Raw genomic sequence first — 18,610 nt, 5'->3', positions numbered from 1 at the left:
AATGATCCTGGGGCTCTTTCACAGGGGATGGGCTCTTTGCTGCAGTGTTCTGGCCTAATTCCCCTCAGGTTTTTGCATTCTGTTTTCTCAATTCCCTCAACTGTTGTGATCAGAAACACCCAAATGAATTGGAGCATCCCTGTGTTCACTGTTGACATTAAGCTCAAAAGATTTCACTGATCTAGTTGGAACTAACAGTTTGATTTGCCTGTTTTTTAGGGTTATGGATGTACACAGTGTCCATAGGTGCCTTTCTGTGAAAGAAATTGTAGAATGCCTAGGAGCTTGCTTCAAATACTAAGCAATTAGAAGCAGCTTCATTTGCATTTACCTTGACTTGCCAGCTGTATTTATTTCCTAGGGCTGCTGGAGCAAAGTACCACAAACTGGGTGGCTTAAAACAACAGAAATTTATTCTCCATAGCTCTGGAGGCTACATGTCTGAAGTCCAGGTGTCAGCAGAGCCATGCTCCCTCTGAAGGCTCTTGCGAAGAATCCTTCCTTGCCTCTTCTAGCTTCTGGTGGTTGCTGGCAATCCTTGGTGTTCTTGGTTTATAACAGCATAACTCCAGTCTTTGCCTCTTGTCTTTCCTCTGTGTGTCGTCTGTTGCAAATTTTCCTTTTCTTAAAAGGGCAATCAGTCATTGAATCAGGGCCCACCCTAATCTAGTATTACATGATTTTAATTTGATTACATCTGCAAAAAGACCATATTTCCAAACATCATGTTCCCTGGTGCTGAGTGGACATAGCTTTTTGGAGGGACACTATTCAACCCGGTGCACCAGCATGCATTTTGGAGCCTTTGCTGGATCACTGGTCAATTGGAATGAAATTTGGCAACAGATGGGTGACTGAAAGGGTGTGAAGCATCCTTTGAGAGTGGTAGGAAATATGGTTTACAAGTGGTAGGCTAATTGAAGGGCAGGTACTCATCAGTTGCACTGAGAAGCTCGTTCAGAAAGGAGAAGCTTGACAGGCAGTACAGCTGAAGCATTTGGTGCAGCTGTGGTCCCGGCTGAATAAGAGACTCTCATAACCTTGTGTGTGGAGATATGAGTGCCTTTAAAGTTGTCACAGTGGATTCCAGGATAGCTGAGAAAGGCTGTATGTAATTGAGTTTCCTAAGTGGGAAGGCAAAAACATAGTGGCTGGTTCTAGGGACTGTTAAAGAAAGGGAGTTTTGCTTTTCACCTGGGATTTGAGCAGCTTGGTGAAGGTAGAGTCTCCTTAGGTAGAGCTCTGGTGTATTGGGAGAGATGGCCTATAAGGAAAAAAGGGAGAGCATGTCTGGGAGAATAAATGTACTCAGGTGCTGGAGGTATCTAGTTCTAAGTGGATCTCAGGGGGCATCTTCTTGGGGTAAAGAGAGGGTAACTGACAGGTAGAGGGAGACATATGGTTAAGGATCTTTTAAGGGAACCAGTCTGATTTAAATTTCAAGTTTTTAAAATTGACTGAATTGAGATTGTCCCCCCCCCCTCCCCGCCACATTTCCCTTAATTATACCAAATAGCTTTAACCTTTTCTGGAAGTAGCACCATGTGATTCAGTTAGGATTGACTATGCTGTTGTGTGTACAGAATGGAAATCTAAATGGCCAATACCTTGCATTCATTTGGCAATATGCCACTTGGTACTTTTCTTTTTTTAGAGGGAATGAAAGAAAGAGGGAGGGAGGGGCAGAGGGAGAGAGAGACTCTTAAGCAGGCTCCACGCAGAGCCCAACATGGGGCTTGATCTCATGACCCTGAGATCATGACCTAAGCTGAAATCAAGAGTTGGACACTAAACCCACTGAGCCACCCAGGCGCCCCTGGTCCTTTTTCTTTTTCTGAAAATGAGGCAGGAGGCAGTGGCAAATAAACATTGCTAGATTTCCCTGTTTTAGCTTATTTTAGCTTTTTTGTTGTCATAAAAACTGAGGGCTGGAGTCTGGTGTCTTCATCAGCAAGATTGCTCTCTGTGCCACTCCCCCTCATCCCATACCTGGCATGGAATAAATGCTCAATAAGTATTTACTGAATAGAATTGATAGAAGGCAATAGTAGGGGGCGCCTGGGTGGCTCAGTCGTTGAGCTTCTGCCTTCAGCTCAGGTCATGATCCTAGGGTCCTGGGATGGAGCCCTGCATCCGGCTCCCTGCTCAGCAGGAGGCTTGTTTCTCCCTCTCCCACTCCCCCGCTTGTATTCCCTCTCTCGTTGACTCTCTCTCTGTCAAATAAATAAAAAATCTTAAAAAAAAAAAAAAAGGCAACAGTATCTTTTCGAAGAAGCTTAAAATTCTTCACCTCTTTCATTTTGCTTATCCCTCCTCTATTCTACAGAAGATCATTTCATTAAGTACTTACTTAGCATTTATATCATCTCTGTTCTGAATTGGCTTTTCTTTCTTTTTTTAAAAAATTTTATTTATTTGAGAGAGGAGCACACGAGCTGGCGGGGAGGGGTAGAGGGGCGGAGGGAGAGAGAGAAGCAGACACCCCGCTGAGCAGAGAGCCCGATGCTGGGCTTGATCCTAGGACCCTGGGATCCTGACCTGAGCTGAAGGCAGATGCTTAACCGACTGAGCCACCCAGGTGCCCCCTGAATTGGCTTTTCTTAGGCGTCCCCTGGACAGTGTGCCCTGGTAATTTACTGTCTCACCAGAAGCTGTGTATCTGCTGAGATTTATATGCAGCTTTCCTAGTCCAGTCATTGCATTAAAGCAAACGTGTTTCCTTTTGTTTCAACCACTTCTACCTGGATGTACTGTTGAACAGATGATTGAAAAATGCTCTTTAGGGTACAAATAGAAAAACAAAAAAATAGTAGTTACTATTTCTGTCTTTCTGGGCCTTATTTGTGCTTTCACTACTAGATCAGTGTGATGACTCATTAATAGATCTGTTTAGTTTAATCAGTTTGTTTATTTTACTTTATTGACAAGGTAAGTGCATTGCCAGGTCAGAGATTGACATTTGACCAGAGTAAAGAAAAAAAGGAATGTTGTTGTAATGGCCGCTGTGGCATCATGTGTTCTTTTGAGTATTTTAAGAGTATTTTGAAGGCATTTTTAAGCCTAAATCAACTCTCGGAAATTTGCTATTAAATAACAACCTTTTGAAGTAAAAAGGGGCAGATAGAGGTCATTTTGTTCTTTCTGGTTGTTTCTCTCAGGGAAACTGTGGTCTAGACTCCCAAGACCATTTCCTTTTCTCCTTAGCTGTGTATCCAGCGTGGACTCCTGGTCCTCCCACAGCATGTTGCTTTGGAAGTTGCCAGGCCCTTTTGCAGGCACCACACTAGTAGCGCCTTCCCCTCCACCAGGTTTAATTCTTCCCTAAATAGGCTATTCTCCCTGAAACACCATTGCTTTCCTGTCAGCCCAGATTCATGACCTTAATCAAAAACTTCCTTTATCGGTATCTGTTTAAATTGCTCTAACGAGTTACCATTTGTCTGGCATGAAGGAGATATTGAGTCTTTAAACAGGAATGAGTATATTCCACAGCAGTTGTTAAGCAGGATGTGTGGTATTTATTAAAATCCATAATTTATTCCTCTCTACCTGTGTGCTGCTCACCTTGGCCATTAGTGGTTGGAGCTGCCTCTCTGTATGTGCTGTCACTGTCATTTTTAATCTTGGCATGTTTGCCCTACTGTTGCCATGTAAAAAATTTTGCCTTGCTGTTCTGTTGCTATGTGAAAAATTTTGAACTTTTCATCTTTAAAAATGACTTAAGAGTAATGATTTCTATCAGGTGGAAAGGAAATCTTAAATGAAAACTCTAAATAATGTTTTGGGCTCTCTGTTAGGTTTTAGAAGGGGAGCTCCTGGGGAGGTAAATGGGAATGCCACCCAGCTTTGGCAAGTTCTTAATGAAATGAATCATTTTAATAGACTGACCTATTACTCCTGTTAATTTATATCTTCATTACAAAATTGTCTGCTCAGTGTTTGCTGAATTCTTATCAGTCTTGGGAGACGAAATGTCCCCTTTAGTTACTGCTGCAGCCATGACAGTTGTGTCCTTTCCATCTGAAAAGTGTGGCCCCAAAGGCCCGGGTGTGAAAATGGGCAGTGGCTGTGGCTGGCTGTGGGCATCAGGACTAGTCTAGGCAACTTTGTTTTAAATCATGTCAGGCTAAGAATTGGTCTTAAATACCACATGAAATAAAAGGGAAATAAGGCTTATCCAGCACACTTCTTGATCTCACAAAGAAATGCTTAGTAGGATGGTATTTTAGCTTCCATTGACCTCACTCTCAGAACCTGTATACACATGTACACTGGGTAGCACCTAGGGAAGGGGAATGGAGTGGAACAATCTCTGTCCCAGAGTCTGGTGCTGGTATTTTGCACCAGAGTCACCACTAATTTGCCTAATGAGCCCTCCACCCAAATTTGGTTCCCCCTGTCATTTTGGTCCAAGAATGGTATGAAGACAAAGAAAACAAAAGATTTCTGTTTGAGATCTGAGGGTGGTTTGTACCGTGCATGCCGAGGAATGATGCTCATACCATTGATGAGTGCCCACGGCTGGGTCCTCAAGCAAAGCTGACAGCCTGGCAACTCCACCTAGAGCTGGACCAAGGGCACACTCTCCTTTAATAAGGATACCAGGTTTTCCTAACCTTTTCGTAGGTTGACCTATGAATCCCCAGAAAGCTGGTGAAAGGAATAATAACTGATCTAACATTGTAGCTTGTGGTTAGTCTGGACCCCAAATCCCTGGGTTACACAGAAAGAAACTTTAGGGCTGTGCCCAGGAAGCCACCCACATTCCTGGTACCCCCTCTTTCTGTACCAGTCAGTACAGATTGAAGGCATGGAAGCGCCTGAGTGAAGAGAAGCTGCACCTTTGGAAGCACGGTTCTTTAGCATGTGGGCCCTCTCTTGTAGAGTGTGTCTCTTTCCCCTGCATGTGAAATAATAGATGAGAGACCCAGGGTTAGACTTGAGCCACTTGAGAAGTCTTTCCCCTTAGATCTGCTGTCCTCTCAAGCTTGGTCTGGAAAGGAACCAAATTCTCAAGGAAGGGTACTTTATTTCTTTATAGCTTTATTTTTTTACTCTAATTTTCAAATGAATTTTATTTCAAATGAATCTTATTTCTCACACAGAAAATGCAGAAAAGTGCAAAACAGAAAATAAATATAACCTCACCTCACAGTTTCCATGGTTACTCTTATGTTAATGTTCTGGGTCTTTCCTTCTGAGTGGCACTCTCTGGCACTCTGTGACGTGTGCTGCGTTGGTCTATGTAAGCAAGTCAGGTCCTTATTGAGGGAATTGGATAGCTTCCTAAAAGGAAGGGGTACAGTTGCCTGGGTGGCTCAGTCAGTTAAGCATCTGTCTTCTGCTCAGGTCATGATCCCAGGGTCCTGGGATCGAGCCCCACATCGGGGTCCTTGCTCAGTGGGGAGTCTGCTTGTCTGCACCCCCCCCCCACGTTGCTTGTGCTCTTTCTCTCAAATAAATAAAGTATATAAAAAAAAAGAGGTAGGGGTAGATTTGGTGTCTCTCATATAGGGATATTCTCAACCAACATTTCTCCTTGCTAACTGCTTAGGAGCCAGAATGTTGGTTTTAAGTTTATTCTAATTTTTTCAAACATGTCATAGGCCTTTTCTTTCTTCTGCAAAATGTTATATCCCTAAAAGAAAAAAATGCATATTTATTTTAGCTATCTGATTTTTGTTTTTTAAAATTTTTATTATTTTAATTTTTTTTTTCATGGACCAATCTAAGTTATTGATTTAAGCCATCTCCTGCCATAAACAAAAGGATGGAAGATCAGTATACTGGTTATCATTTGACACAAGTAAAGAAGGTAAGCTTGAGGTCCCATATACTTTTCTGGTCCTCCTGCAGAGTCATGATCCAAACCAGTGCTGTGGGTAGTGTTCTAGGTTCTCTTTATTCATTTTCATAGGTGGTTGGAAGTGGATTCATGTGAGTTATGGAATACAGTGTGACTACCATCTCCCCAGGGAAAGGGCTTGGACCTGTTGCAGAGATGGGGGTAGGCGACGAACTTGGGGTTCTCCGTGCTCTCCGTGATGTGACTTCAGGATGACATTCATTATACTCCCACACCAGGATGCGCTATGAAGTAGGAGAGGGCCTTCCACATCTGAGCTGAACCTTCCTCATTGCTGTGGTGTCACTCAACGTGGACTGCCCCAGCTGTGCCCCAGACTGACCTAGCAGCCCAGAAACCCAGGACCCAGCTGCCACCACCATTTTCAACCTGGACCTTAGATATCTGATTTTTAAACTCTCTGAGGGTAGGATTATTTCTTTAGGAGAGTGCCCCATTGTATATAGCATGGACCTTTTATAGAACATGTCCTGAGCCAAAGTTGTTGTCTGATCAATTAAACAATACCAGTGTTTTGTTCTCTTGACAGGTCTGATAGATGTCCTGTTTCAGCCTACTGGCCGGAGGGGTGGGGGAATGGGAGTTCTTAAATAATAGTCCTAGGAAGGCCCAATTCTCTATTAAGATATAGGCATTTCATACTCATGCTTAAACTCTTTGTTGTTGTTTAACCTTTTTTTAAAAAGTGTAAAGACTTAAATTTTTTTTTTTTAATGGCACCGGGTTATAAAGCAGCTTTATTTAAAACTGTCTTTGTCAAAGTTTTAACACTGGAACCAAGTTAAATATACCTGAATGAGACTTGAAGCTATTTTTGGTAATAGTACAAATTTTGTCCTATGGGTATTACTATTTTCAAGTTTTCTATATGAAACTGCTGAAAGGAAAATTTAAGTATGTTACAACTCCTAGATTACTTTGTACTTGCCTCATTCTATAAACAAATGTATTAGTAATTAATATATTAAGGCCATCAATCAAGACTTAAAAGTTTTTTAAAATTCACTCTAGTGAGTACTTAAGTTTTATTAAATGGGAAGACTCAATCCAGGTGTTGGAGATGGGAAGTTGAGTGGGACACAGTTCCCGCTCCCCAGGAGTGACCCTGGCCAGTGGGATGGCATTTGTGATGGGTGCTGTGCTGCTGGTGCTGCTGCCCCTGGAGCATAGTGTGAGGGAGAATTGGGCCTGGGGGGCTAGGGAAGAGCATTTTGTTTTTCTCAAATGTTAACCCTGAACAAGTTTGTGTTCCCATGGGGAAGTGGACGGATCAGTGCAGATAGGCTTTAGAATTATGATGTCATTGCAAGTTCTGAATACCTGAATTGTGACCATCATGATCTCTGAAGAATTGTTTTACATGGCTCCCTTTCCTCAACACCTCCCACAAGCCCAGGCTTTGACTCATCAACGCAGATAGTTTAGTGTGTAGGGCAGGGTGGTGATGGAAAGAGAACAATTACTCCTATAAAATGTCATAGCTCATCTGTGAGCGAGCTCTTCTTTGGGGCAGTGCTATAGAACTACCCTCTTACCTGTAAGTTTGAAGGACTGTGAAAACAAAAGAAACTAGGAGATTAAACAATCAGAAACGGTTAGTCCCATGATAGAATTGTTGAAAATGGAGCTAGGTATCCATGTTTGGATGTTGATGTTCAAATAATAAGCAGCAGAAATAACAATCATATCTTCAATAAATACATTTTATATTTGACAGTGTACTTCCAAACACATTATTTTATTTTCATACAAACCCATGAGGTAGGTATTACCATCTCGGTTTTATAGGAGAAAAATTGAAAGGATGGGAAAGGACACCTGATATTTTGAGCTCCCATCGTGTGTCAAGTACCGTTAGGAACTTTCGGTGACTTGCCCAAGATAACATAGTAAGAGGTAGAGAATACATTTAACCCTGGGTTATTTAATGAAGTTGATGTATGTAATGCATATACTGAACACACTAGTTGAATAAATGAAACTTGGACTTCTTGAGGATACTTGGTGCCCTAAACTCATCTGAGCATTTTCTTTTTTTTTCTTTTCCAGCATCTACCACGAGCCTAAGTGGGTCTGACAGTGAGACTGAGGGGAAGCAACATAGTTCTGACTCTTTTGACGATGCATTCAAAGCAGACTCCCTTGTGGAGGGAACTTCTTCTCGCTATTCCATGTATAATAGTGTCTCCCAGAAGCTTATGGTATGTCAGTGCTTCGGTTGGGTTTCTAAAGCTCCACCAGCAGAATAAGAGAAGGGAAAATGTATTGGTGTGAAAAGAAGAAAAGCTATGGCATGAGTTTTACCTCTGCTTTCCAGCTACTGAAATTTAGTAGAGTGTGTGGTCCCCTTAATAGAAGTATCTGTCACATCTGAATCATCCATGGGAAGTGGCTGTGCAGGCCTGCTTGTCCTGTCCTGTCCAGAGCTGGATCACCCTTTGGTCTCCTTCGTAATGAAAACTTACCATGAGTACATGTGAACGTACCTCCCTACACATGGACATGTGTAGTTGGGTAAAGATGCTTCATGATGTGAGTTTTTGCTCTAGTGAATGATCTCAAGAGAAGTGACTAAAATGCTGCTCACTCCTGGGTGCCCAAAATAAATGAGAGTAGTACAATCTTTTATATGACTTTGAAAAGAAGGTCCAGTTTTCCTTCCCAACTTCTGTGCCCCATTGATATACCAGAAGGAGGAAAGTGACTAGGAAGACCTGCTCGCTTTCCTGATCAAACTTCAGTGTAAGTGCACAAAGGTTAGGGAAATCCAAGTTTGCTTTCTGGCTAGCTTTAATATTCTAGGTATTTAACTCCTCCATTTTCTTTTGGATTCATTTAAGAATGAGAACTGCCACTTCTGAGGTCAGAGGATTCTAGTTTGGGGGCCATAAATTTTGGGCTAAGTGGACAGTGGGGAGGTTTGTGACTCTGCCTTTTTTTTTGTTTTTGTTTTTAAAGATTTATTTATTTATTAGAGAGAGTGGGAGGGAAGGGGGCAAAGAAAGAGAGGGTACCCCTCAGTCAGCCTTTTTGACCTGGGGAGAGATTTGTGGCTACTATAGGAATTCTGTCCAGCTCTTGAGTTGGTAATGCCCCTTCAAAAGGGAATATAGACCTTCAAGGGGGGATTACATTTTCTTAGGATTGGAGTTATTTTATTAGACAAGGATCCTTGGGGTTTGGGATTTGGGTCTCTGATTTTGGGGGTATATAACAGGGCCCAGTGACTCTAGAGTTTAGTATGAGCTTATGGACAGTTGTGACATTTAAAAAAATGTTCCCAGGGCGCCTGGGTGGCTCAGTCAGTTAAGTGTCACTCTTGGTTTCAGCTCAGGTTATGATCTCAGGGTCGTGAGATTGAGCCCCACATTGGGCTCTGTGCTGCGCATGGAGCCTGCTTGGGATTCTCTCTCTCCCTCTCCCCAACCCCGCCTCAAAAAAAAAAGAAAAAGAAAAAAGAAAGTTCCTGTCCAGTATCTTATGGTACTTATGGGTCCATACCTCAATTTTACATGAAGTGAGTTTTCAGTTAATATCTTGATTAAGTGGGCTCCTTCAAGTCCCCATTGTCTTTACCTAATAAGGTTATTTGAGTGGCTGAGGATAAGGTAGAGTTGCTGCTTAAAGCAGTTCCATTGTAAATTATGTTCTCTTTATCAACTCAATTCTAGATCTACCTTTCATTTAATCAGACAAATTAACTGGAAGGGTAGTTGTGCAGATGTCCAGTGAGGTTCATTAAGTGCTCTTGGTGCTTTTAATTATAGCTATGAGGTGCCTTCTCATTTGTCCAACTTCTGGTTGCCCTAGACTTTCACCTCCAGAGTAGATAGCCACTGGGCCCACAGTTAAACTGCAGTTACTTACTTAAGCTTATTTTCTTCATTAGGCTAGATGGAAAACTTCCGGCCTTACTCCTCTGTTTCTCAGACTTTAGCATAATATCTGACACATGGTAGGGGCTGAGTAAATATTCATTTATATAAGTGCTCCATTATTATCTGTTTATTTATATAAATGCTCTATTTTGTCTCTTTTTCAGGCCAAGATGGGCTTCAGGGAAGGTGAAGGATTGGGTAAATACAGCCAGGGTCGGAAGGACATCGTTGAGGCCTCTAATCAGAAAGGTCGAAGAGGCTTGGGTCTGACACTGCAAGGCTTTGATCAAGAGCTGAATGTGGACTGGCGAGATGAGCCAGAGGTAACTGGTGAGGGGAGGAGGAGACAGGAAAGCCAACTTGTGTTTTCGTATGCATGGTTTAAGTAGCCATGTTAACAAACTAGAAGTCTCCAGAGGCAGTGGGAATTGGAACTGAGTTTTTACATGGAAGGTAGTGCGGATGTCTGGAATGGAAACGGGAGAAAGATTCCGGGGGAGATATGCTAGGGTGTGGATTTGTTTTCTATTAAAGACCAGTGGGTAGAAGATGCTGGAAGGCAGAGTTTGGCTCCACAAAGAACTTTAATAAATAGATACACCTTTCCACTAGTGGCTAAGGTACCTCACAAGGTAATGAGTTCCCTCTGCTGAAAGGCTTCAAAGGGGTTGAATGAGGACCCGCTCTCCCATTGGGTGAATGACTGGATTAGGTGCCCTCTAATGTCCTGCACCTCTACAGATTTATGGCACCCCAACTCTATGTAGGTGTTTGTACTGTATAGCTTTCCTGTTGGGTTTAGTCTGCTTATCTGCTTGGATACCAGTTTGTTTTAACCCCAACTACCAAAAGAGACTCCTATCCTTTTTCATGACACAGATGATGTTGAGATTTTATTTTTATTCATTTATGTATCCTAGCTTATTTCACAGAGGATTCAAAGTAGGTATAATGAAACAACTAAAAATAATGAAATATTGCCGTTATAATAGAGTTGAAACTAGAGAAAATAGAACACAAATGTCTCGTCTTCTACGTAACTGGTGTAGTTGAGCTTCACATGTGCTGTGAACTCTGGAGAACTGATATTTTATTTGTCTCTCTGATGTTCCAGTTCAGGAAAGAACTCCCGTGAATTGTACACGATAAAAGCCTAATAAGGCTTCAGAGTAAGATGCTGACAAGCCAGGAGCTAATGGCTTCTGGGGGTGGTCCTGCTGTGTTGCCTTGTAGTTGTGGGGAGTCGAGACCAGCAGAATAGCAGATGAGACAGTGCAGAATAGGGTAAATATTTGTAATTGGTTTTTACCTCAGAAATTCATGGTGCTTTTCATGTCCTCATTTGTATGAAAACCAGTAAAGAGTCCTGATCCTCATAGTGGGGCAGAATTAGAATTAACTTAGCTAAACTCAAAATCTCAAATTCACCCATAAAATCTCTACTTTTAATGGAGACAGGCTATTGAAATCCCTTTTTGAGGCAAGGCTCTCCTAATTATCATTTACCGTGAATCAGTTTTTCACCTACAAAAGATGCCCTATTTCTTGGTTAAGAGTTTGGCTTAACTATTAGTTGGTATCCACTTCAAGGGAGATGAGTCTGGGTCGCCTCAGGTGACTGTCCAGTCCTGGAGTCACTGCAGAGGAAGTGCCTGGTGGCTTCTGCAATGCAGGATTTTAGAGTGCAAGGTTTGACCCTTCAGACAGAGTCCACTTTGCAGTCCATTTTTGCTTTTGATTTTCACGCTTCTATGGGGAGATTGAGTCTGCTTATTCTCTCCAAAGGGACATCCCAAGTGTACATGAGCTTTCTTCCCCATAGAGTTTATAACTTATAACCATTTATAAGTGGTTAAAGGTGATGGATTTGACTGAGGGCGGGGGGTGGGGGCAGCCATGATTCACTGCCAGGTTCATTGACAAAAGGGCTTCTGTAAAGTTTTAAACTTTTTCTCTTGTTGATGGTTGGCTTGCCCTCAAGACCTTGCATTGTGTTACCATTTTATGCCTTTCAGAGCATGTAATATTACCTTTAATCACATTGCTTCAATTTGCAATGGTGAATCTCTTCTCCACACTTGCTTGGGAGGCAGGGTGTAGAGCTGCCATGCAGGTTAGCCACCTGTTTAGGTTTTATAATCCATGTCTCTAGCTCAGTGAACATAGTCCTGGCTGCACATTAGAATCATCTGGGGTCTTCTAAAAAATGTGATTATACCCAGTTTCTGCCTTAGACTGACAGAGTCATATACTCTGAGGGTGAGGCCTTGTTATCAGTACTTTTTAAAAGAACAGCAGAGGGGTGCTTGGCTAGCTAAGTTGGTGGAGCATACAACTCTTGATCTCAGGGTTGTGAGTTTGAGCTCCATGTTGGGTGTAGAGATTACTTAACAATAAATAAAGTCTTTAAAAAAAAAGAGACTGCAGGTATTTCTAATGTGTAATGGAATTAAAAAATTAAGAGAAAGCACTGTTGAGATGCCAGTTTCTGCTCTGGGAATGAATAGGCAAGGAATCCTATTTGTGAATAACACTTTGAAAGGCATCAGGAGGTGAGACTCATTGCCATTGGGTCTTCCTGGTATAATTACCTTTTCATAGACTTATATCCTGTGTCTACTTCTCTGTGTGCCCAGTGCTCTGATTGTAGGCCCCTGGGTCAAGGACCATGTGTTTTTAACTGCATTCTGAGTACTTAGCCCACAGTACCTATTTATGAAATAATATTGGAACAAATGAAAGAAACTTTGAAGTTTGGGAAGTTGCTGAAGATTCAAACTAGAACTGTATCTGGCCTTCCAAAATTAACCTTCAGTATCCTGGCTCAGTTCTCATGTCTGACCAGCACATTTGGCCTCAGCTTCCCAGGCCCTTCCATCTGTCTGTGTCCCTTTTGATTGTTTTGGGGAAGCCCTTGCAAGTCGGGGCATAGCCCTGAGGGGCCATCTTCCCTGACTGACTTGCCTCTTTTTTGTTTGTAGCCCAGTGCCTGTGAGCAGGTGTCATGGTTTCCAGAATGTACCACTGAAATTCCTGACACTCAGGAAATGAGCGATTGGATGGTTGTGGGAAAGGTAGGATTTCAGGAAAATGTACCCTGAATTCTTGGCACTTACCTCCTGACTTTTCTTCTTGAGTCCAGTGTGTGTGTATGTATACTCATAGTTTAAGAAAAATGTGAATCTGACCATTCTGGCAAGAATAAAGTTTTGTCAAGATGGTGTGTCAAGGGCTTTACAGATATGCTCCTGGGAGATGTGACAGGGTTTTTTTTTCCCAGTCATTTCACTTGCAAGGCAGCACAAAATGCATAACTTCTGTCTTCCTCATGGATGCTTTTTAGAGTAGCTTATTATACATTTGTGTATATTCTGGTCACTGCTGGGCACTGTTCCAGGTAGATGAAAAGACACTGTCCCTGTCCTCAGAAAATAATGAGGGAGTTGTTACAGAGGGAATTTGTTTAATCTCCTTCTGGAAAACTTAAGAATAAAGTACATAGCTACCAAATCAGTATGGTCTAGAGAGCAGTTCTCAAAGTGTGGAACCCCTAGGGGTCTCCCAAGACCCTTTCAGGGGCTCTCCAGGGTCAAAGTTATTTTCATAATGGTACTGGAAAGTTATTTGCTTTTTTTCACTCATTCTGTCACAAGTGTCCAGTGGAGTCTTTCAGAGACTGTATCACAACCAGTTGAATGCAAATGCAGAGAGGAGATTCTAGCCATCTTATGTTAAGCCAGATAGTAAGAGGTTTATAAAAATGAAAAACAGTGCCACTCTTCTCATTAAAAGTCTTTTGGGGAAATACAGTTATTTTTCATAAAAATGTTGTTTATGTTAACATAATGCGTTCTTTTACACTGAATAAATAAAAATGGTCTCAGTTTCTAATAATAAATGTTGATATGTATATATCCCCCACATAAACAAAAGCTCTTTGGGTTCCTCAGTGGTTTTGAAATATGTAAAACTTGAGAACACCCAAGTTTGAACATCATTTGTTTAGAGATAGCCTCACTCAGCCATGAGGTTGGATTTGACACCCCTGTGAGGGTCTCTTGAGCCCTTGTTATCTCTGATGCTACCAGGTCAGTGCCTGGTGTCCTACAGTTGTAGCCCTCACAGATCAAGAGGCTTCCTGGTTGAAGGACAGGTTTCTGTCATTTAGGGCAGTCTCCATCCTTCTGCCTCCATGCTCTGGGGGCAGACAGCTTGAATGTTTCCTTCCTGTTTGCTTTTCTCAGCCTCAGCATTCATGAGTCTTGTATCCATATGGTGCTCTAGTCAGAGCACCCAGGGGGCTGCTTCATCTCACAGCCATCTGGAGTATAGCCAGAGGGATTTAGGATTTTCTCTTTCCCGCCCCTCAGGGATTGATGTTCTTGGCAGAGACTCAAGCCTCTTCTTGCTCTACTCACTTAGAACCCTCGTTTCTCCCTTCATTCCCCCAACTGCAATCATACGTGGTCATTATCGATTATTTTCTTCTTTCTGTAGAGAAAGATGGTTATTGAAGATGAGACAGAGTTTTGTGGGGAAGAGCTGCTTCACAGTGTGTTGCAGTGTAAGGTAAGGCCTGTGGCTAGAGCTGGGCTGGAAAACCTTGTGTGAGGGCATGTGCCGGGCTCTTCTAGTTCTTTTGAATTGGTTGGTGGTTGGGGGCGCTGAAGTTTAGCTAAGATTTTTCTCAGAAATGTGAGATGTGTGGCTTGCTGCATTTCTCCAATGTGTCCTTTTTCCTGGGGCCTTGTGGTGTTGTGCTGTCCCTGTGGTCAGTAGCCAGGAAAGGCTCCACTTAACCTCAGTGGGTCGGTTCATCACGGTCCTGAGGGGGCCTGGCGTAGTGAAAGGTTTGGAATCATTCTTTAGTGTCAGATAGACCTGAAGTCACATCCTCGTTTTGTAACTTTCTTGCTGTGTGACCTTGGGCCAGTTGCTTTAGCTGCTCTGAATTTGAGTTCCTCATCTGTAAAATGGGGAGAAAATACTTCCTGGGATTGTTGTGAGAATTAAATGGGATAGTGTGAAGCTCCTAACACACTGGGCAAATGTTAGTCTCTCCTTGATAGCTTTTGGCGTGAGTTTGTGTCAGGAAGTACATTGCCCAGGGCGGGATGAGCCAGGGAAGCTCTGAGGAAGAAATGGGTTGGAGAAGAAGCCTCAGTCCAGCCTCACCAAATTAATTTTTTTTGCAGGCAGAGGGTTGGGAATATCCTTAAGGTGACTGGAACTCAGGTGAAGTGGGGCTTTTTTTTTCTCAGGGAGAAAATTGGAGAAGGGAAAAGGGATCCCTACTGTGTGGGTAGGTGCCATCACAAAACACTGGTCTTGGTTTGCTTTGCCCTCTTTCTGAGTGAGCCTTAATATCAGTACTCTGGTCCCTTGGAAAGTTGCTGCTGGAGTGGAGAGACAGATTTGCTCTGAGGATTTGTGATGCCAACAGGTGGCTCTGTGCCATTTATTTATTTATTTATTTATTTATTTATTTATTTATTTATTTATTTTTTACCACTTCACAGGTGAGGTAGTTGAGGGTCAGAGAGATTGAGCAATTTGTCTAGGGTCACCCAACTGGTCACTTCAGAGCTGGGATGCAGCAGTATTGTAGGTCTCCCAGGGCTGATTTGGGCTCCTCAAGCTCTTAAGTCCCCTGTCCCATCCTGGAGGGTGATGCTCACCTCAAGGTTCTGATTCTCTTTGTGCAGAGTGTGTTCGATGTCCTGGATGGGGAGGAGATGCGGCGAGCTCGGACCCGCGCCAATCCCTACGAGATGATCCGAGGGGTCTTCTTCCTAAACAGGTTTGCTGACATTCCCCACCTCTCCCCTCCCCTGACATGCACTGTTCTACCTTTTTGTCTGAGCCTCAGCTTTCCATACATCTGGTGTATTGAATTGTGTTTTTCCATCTTTATTTCAGGGCGGCAATGAAGATGGCTAACATGGATTTTGTGTTTGATCGCATGTTTACAAATCCACGGGACTCTTGTGGGGTGAGAACAAGATTCTTTGTCTGAATTCATAGTGCTAAATGGGCTTACGCTTCAGTGGCCCAGAAATTGCCATTTGTGCAATGCGAGGAGAATATTCCTGCTGTATGAGAGAGACTTTGCTTTGAGCTTCTCAAATTAGGTCCCATGGTGCTTCCTATGGTCCCAGGGATGCTCCAGTAAGCAGCTGTCTCTAGGGCTTCAGGCCCAGAATTATAGCCCCCAACTCTGCAGATCCTGCTGCTCACCCCAGGTGGAGGAGGGTAGGGCTTGCAGCAGTGGAAAGGGACGTTTCTGGGCAAAATCAGCAGTTGTGACATCTGTAGGCCTAGGGAGCAGGGAGGGGGGGATATGAGATAGAGCGTGGGCCCTTCTCCTGCATCCATTAAACTTGTATTTATCCAGCTCCTACCACGTGCCAGGCACCAGGAATATAATTTTGAATGAGATAGATGTGATCCCTTCCCCCGTGGCACTTAGGTTCTGGACGTTCTGGTGGATTCGAGAACTGGCGAGGGTGCAGGGTGGGGATGTTTGTAAAGCCTTTCTGTGGAGGCCAGTTGCTGCCAGGGTGAGTATGTGGTTATTACAGTGAACCTGTTTTCCAAATTCAAACTTGTGACATCATCTGATTTGGGTGCTGTGGCTGGTATGAGAAGGAAATGTGATATGAGTATTGAATGAAATGTAGGCACCTGGGTCCTTTCACTGGTCTATTTAATATCAGTATCCTGTCTGAAAATCTAGGCTGTGTTGTTCAGTGAGGGGTTGTGGGGCAGGAAGTACAGCACTTACATCTTAAGTTCATCCCTTCTTTGGGCCTCAGCTGCCTCATCCCTGAAATTAGCCCTACTAACGTGTCAGAGGGTTGGGGGAGGACCAGAGGCCCTTAAGATCTGTTCCAGTTCTGAGATCTGTGATTTCAGATGTGGCCACTTCCCTTTCTGCCTTTCTGAACCAGCTTTCTGTGGGATCATAATTATTAGATTTTGGTCCTTCTCAAGAAGTGGTAGAGCAAAATGATTTTCTACTCTGCTACATCTCATTCCTCTGAACACAGACACACCATAATGATAGAGAAAGAAAAAAGGACGTTTCATTCTAGCATTCCCTTCAAGGTTTCAAAGCACTTTTACTCAGTCCCAGAAAGTTAGTTCTCTTTGACAGTGAAGGGTCAGGAGCCAGCTGTACCCAAACCTGTTTCTGCTTCACTCACTCTCCTTCCACTAGGCCCCCTGATTATCCACCTGCTAGAGGAACTTATTTTCCAAGTTCTGTAATGTTTCAGTTCCACCTCCCTAACTGCTCCCCTCCATGCTGGCAAAACTGGCATTGGACCCCTCCAGCCTGTACTCATTTCTCTCCCCCAGGTCTCCCTCCCTGTTTTCCAGGACCAGCAGGCAGCACAAAAGGGCTCTTGGAATTAGCATCTTGAGAAAATTAGGTTGATATAATGTTGGTTTAATTTTCTTAGCTCCAAATGATTTCCTTTAAACCCCTGCCTGGCAGAGGAGCTCTGTCAAGCTGCTAGGAAGTCACAGCATCATTTTGGGCTCTTGAATGTAAACACCTCCAGCAGCTGGGATCTGGTTGTCTTTTGCTGTCAGGAAAGTGAAGGAGGCACCAGGTTGTACCATTCAGGTCAAGGGTGGAGATGTTAGTTACATAGGAAAAGGTAGCTGTGTTTGTAACACTTCAGGCACCTTCTTGACCTGAACTGATTGTTAGTAGCCATGGAGAATTGCCCTTTCAGAGATATTTCTCTGCACTCCACTATAAAAAGTGATTTCTCTCCATCCCTAGTGTTTTCTTCTCTCTTTTCCCCTGAGGACCTGAGTGCCAGCCAAGCCCAGCAGGCTTGGTGTGTTTTTTAGGTGAGCAGAGATGGGAATGGCTGAAGGCTCAGACATACACCCGAGTTTGCTAGGGTCTCAGTGGTTCTTGGATCAGGCAAATTTTAGAATAAGAACATGGAGAACTTGAAGCTTGGGCAGGTGTGGGGAGATTGGAGGTGGGTGGCAGAGGGGATTATGAGGTTTTTCACTGGCATTCTGGTTCTGTGGGTTGTGGTAAAAGGAGAAAAGAGACTAGGTGGGGAAACAAATTGTAAACAAGAATTGGAAGAGACAAGGGAAAGAAGGGAGTTTAGATTCTTTGGGTATGTGCTAGCATATAATAAACCGTAACATTATGTGCAGGCTTTGTGTGCCTGGGGATATTGCTGAGGTAAGTAAAAGTTGTCTGTGAAGCCTTACAGGAATCAAAAACTGAATGTGGATCTTTGAGTTGTGGTGGTATCTTAGAGGAAATTAGCACTTAAAAAGTGCCCACTGAGCTTGGAGTACTGCATGAGGTGATGGAAAAGGACAAGAGTTTTGACTCTAAGGAAGTTGATCCAGTTGGATGTTGTATCATCTTGTTTGTTTAGTATTTATAGTTTTTAAACATCTTTGACATATGATACTTCAATCCCACAATAGTCTTGAGAACCTACATTAGTCCCAATTTACAGTTGAGGGAGCTCAAGCTTAAAGGCGTAAATTGTATGCTGCCCTTCACTGCACAGCCAGTAAGTGGCAGAGGTGAGAACTCCTCCAGCTGTCCTTTCTATGAAAAGACCTTCTGGCCATGACCTGTGAGGGCCACATGTCTTGAAATCAAAGAATGAGATCATACTTATGCCCTCTTTTTGGAGGTGAGATTCTTTCATTGATTCATTTTCCTTCCTTTGCCCAGTCTTCTTCTGGGCCAGCATCTCGCTGGGAAAGCCTGGGGCTAGGCATGGCCAGTGGTAAGGAACGTTATTTTTCCTCTTTTCCAGTGTGTGCAGGCCTTAAACTTGTGACCCTTGCCTCATTACCACTGTGCTGCCTAGAA

General features: G+C 43.1%; 1 protein-coding gene and 1 pseudogene across 3 annotated transcripts in view; one reads left to right on the top strand and one right to left on the bottom strand.

Moving 5' to 3' along the window:
- CMTR1 (cap methyltransferase 1) overlaps positions 1-18,610 on the top strand; it is a 48,083-nt gene that overhangs the window by 2,566 nt on the left and 26,907 nt on the right. For 2 of the 3 annotated variants that reach the window (XM_028120486.2, XM_028120487.1), the window contains 6 exons: positions 7,916-8,067; positions 9,909-10,067; positions 12,726-12,818; positions 14,242-14,313; positions 15,450-15,544; positions 15,664-15,736. In XM_028120486.2, coding sequence (XP_027976287.1) covers positions 7,916-8,067; positions 9,909-10,067; positions 12,726-12,818; positions 14,242-14,313; positions 15,450-15,544; positions 15,664-15,736 — 644 coding nt within the window. Of the gene's footprint in view, positions 1-5,733; positions 5,816-7,915; positions 8,068-9,908; positions 10,068-12,725; positions 12,819-14,241; positions 14,314-15,449; positions 15,545-15,663; positions 15,737-18,610 lie in introns of all 3 variants that reach the window. The other variant, XM_028120488.2, reaches the window with a different exon arrangement.
- On the bottom strand, positions 5,902-6,228 carry LOC148164128 (cytochrome c oxidase subunit 6A1, mitochondrial pseudogene; annotated as a pseudogene).

The sequence above is a fragment of the Eumetopias jubatus genome, unplaced genomic scaffold, assembly GCF_037043125.1.
Source record: "Eumetopias jubatus isolate StellerSeaLion01/CBP00866 unplaced genomic scaffold, mEumJub1_p1.0 scaffold_6, whole genome shotgun sequence".
NCBI lineage: Eukaryota > Metazoa > Chordata > Mammalia > Carnivora > Otariidae > Eumetopias > Eumetopias jubatus.
This window is presented reverse-complemented; position numbering and strand designations above follow the sequence as displayed.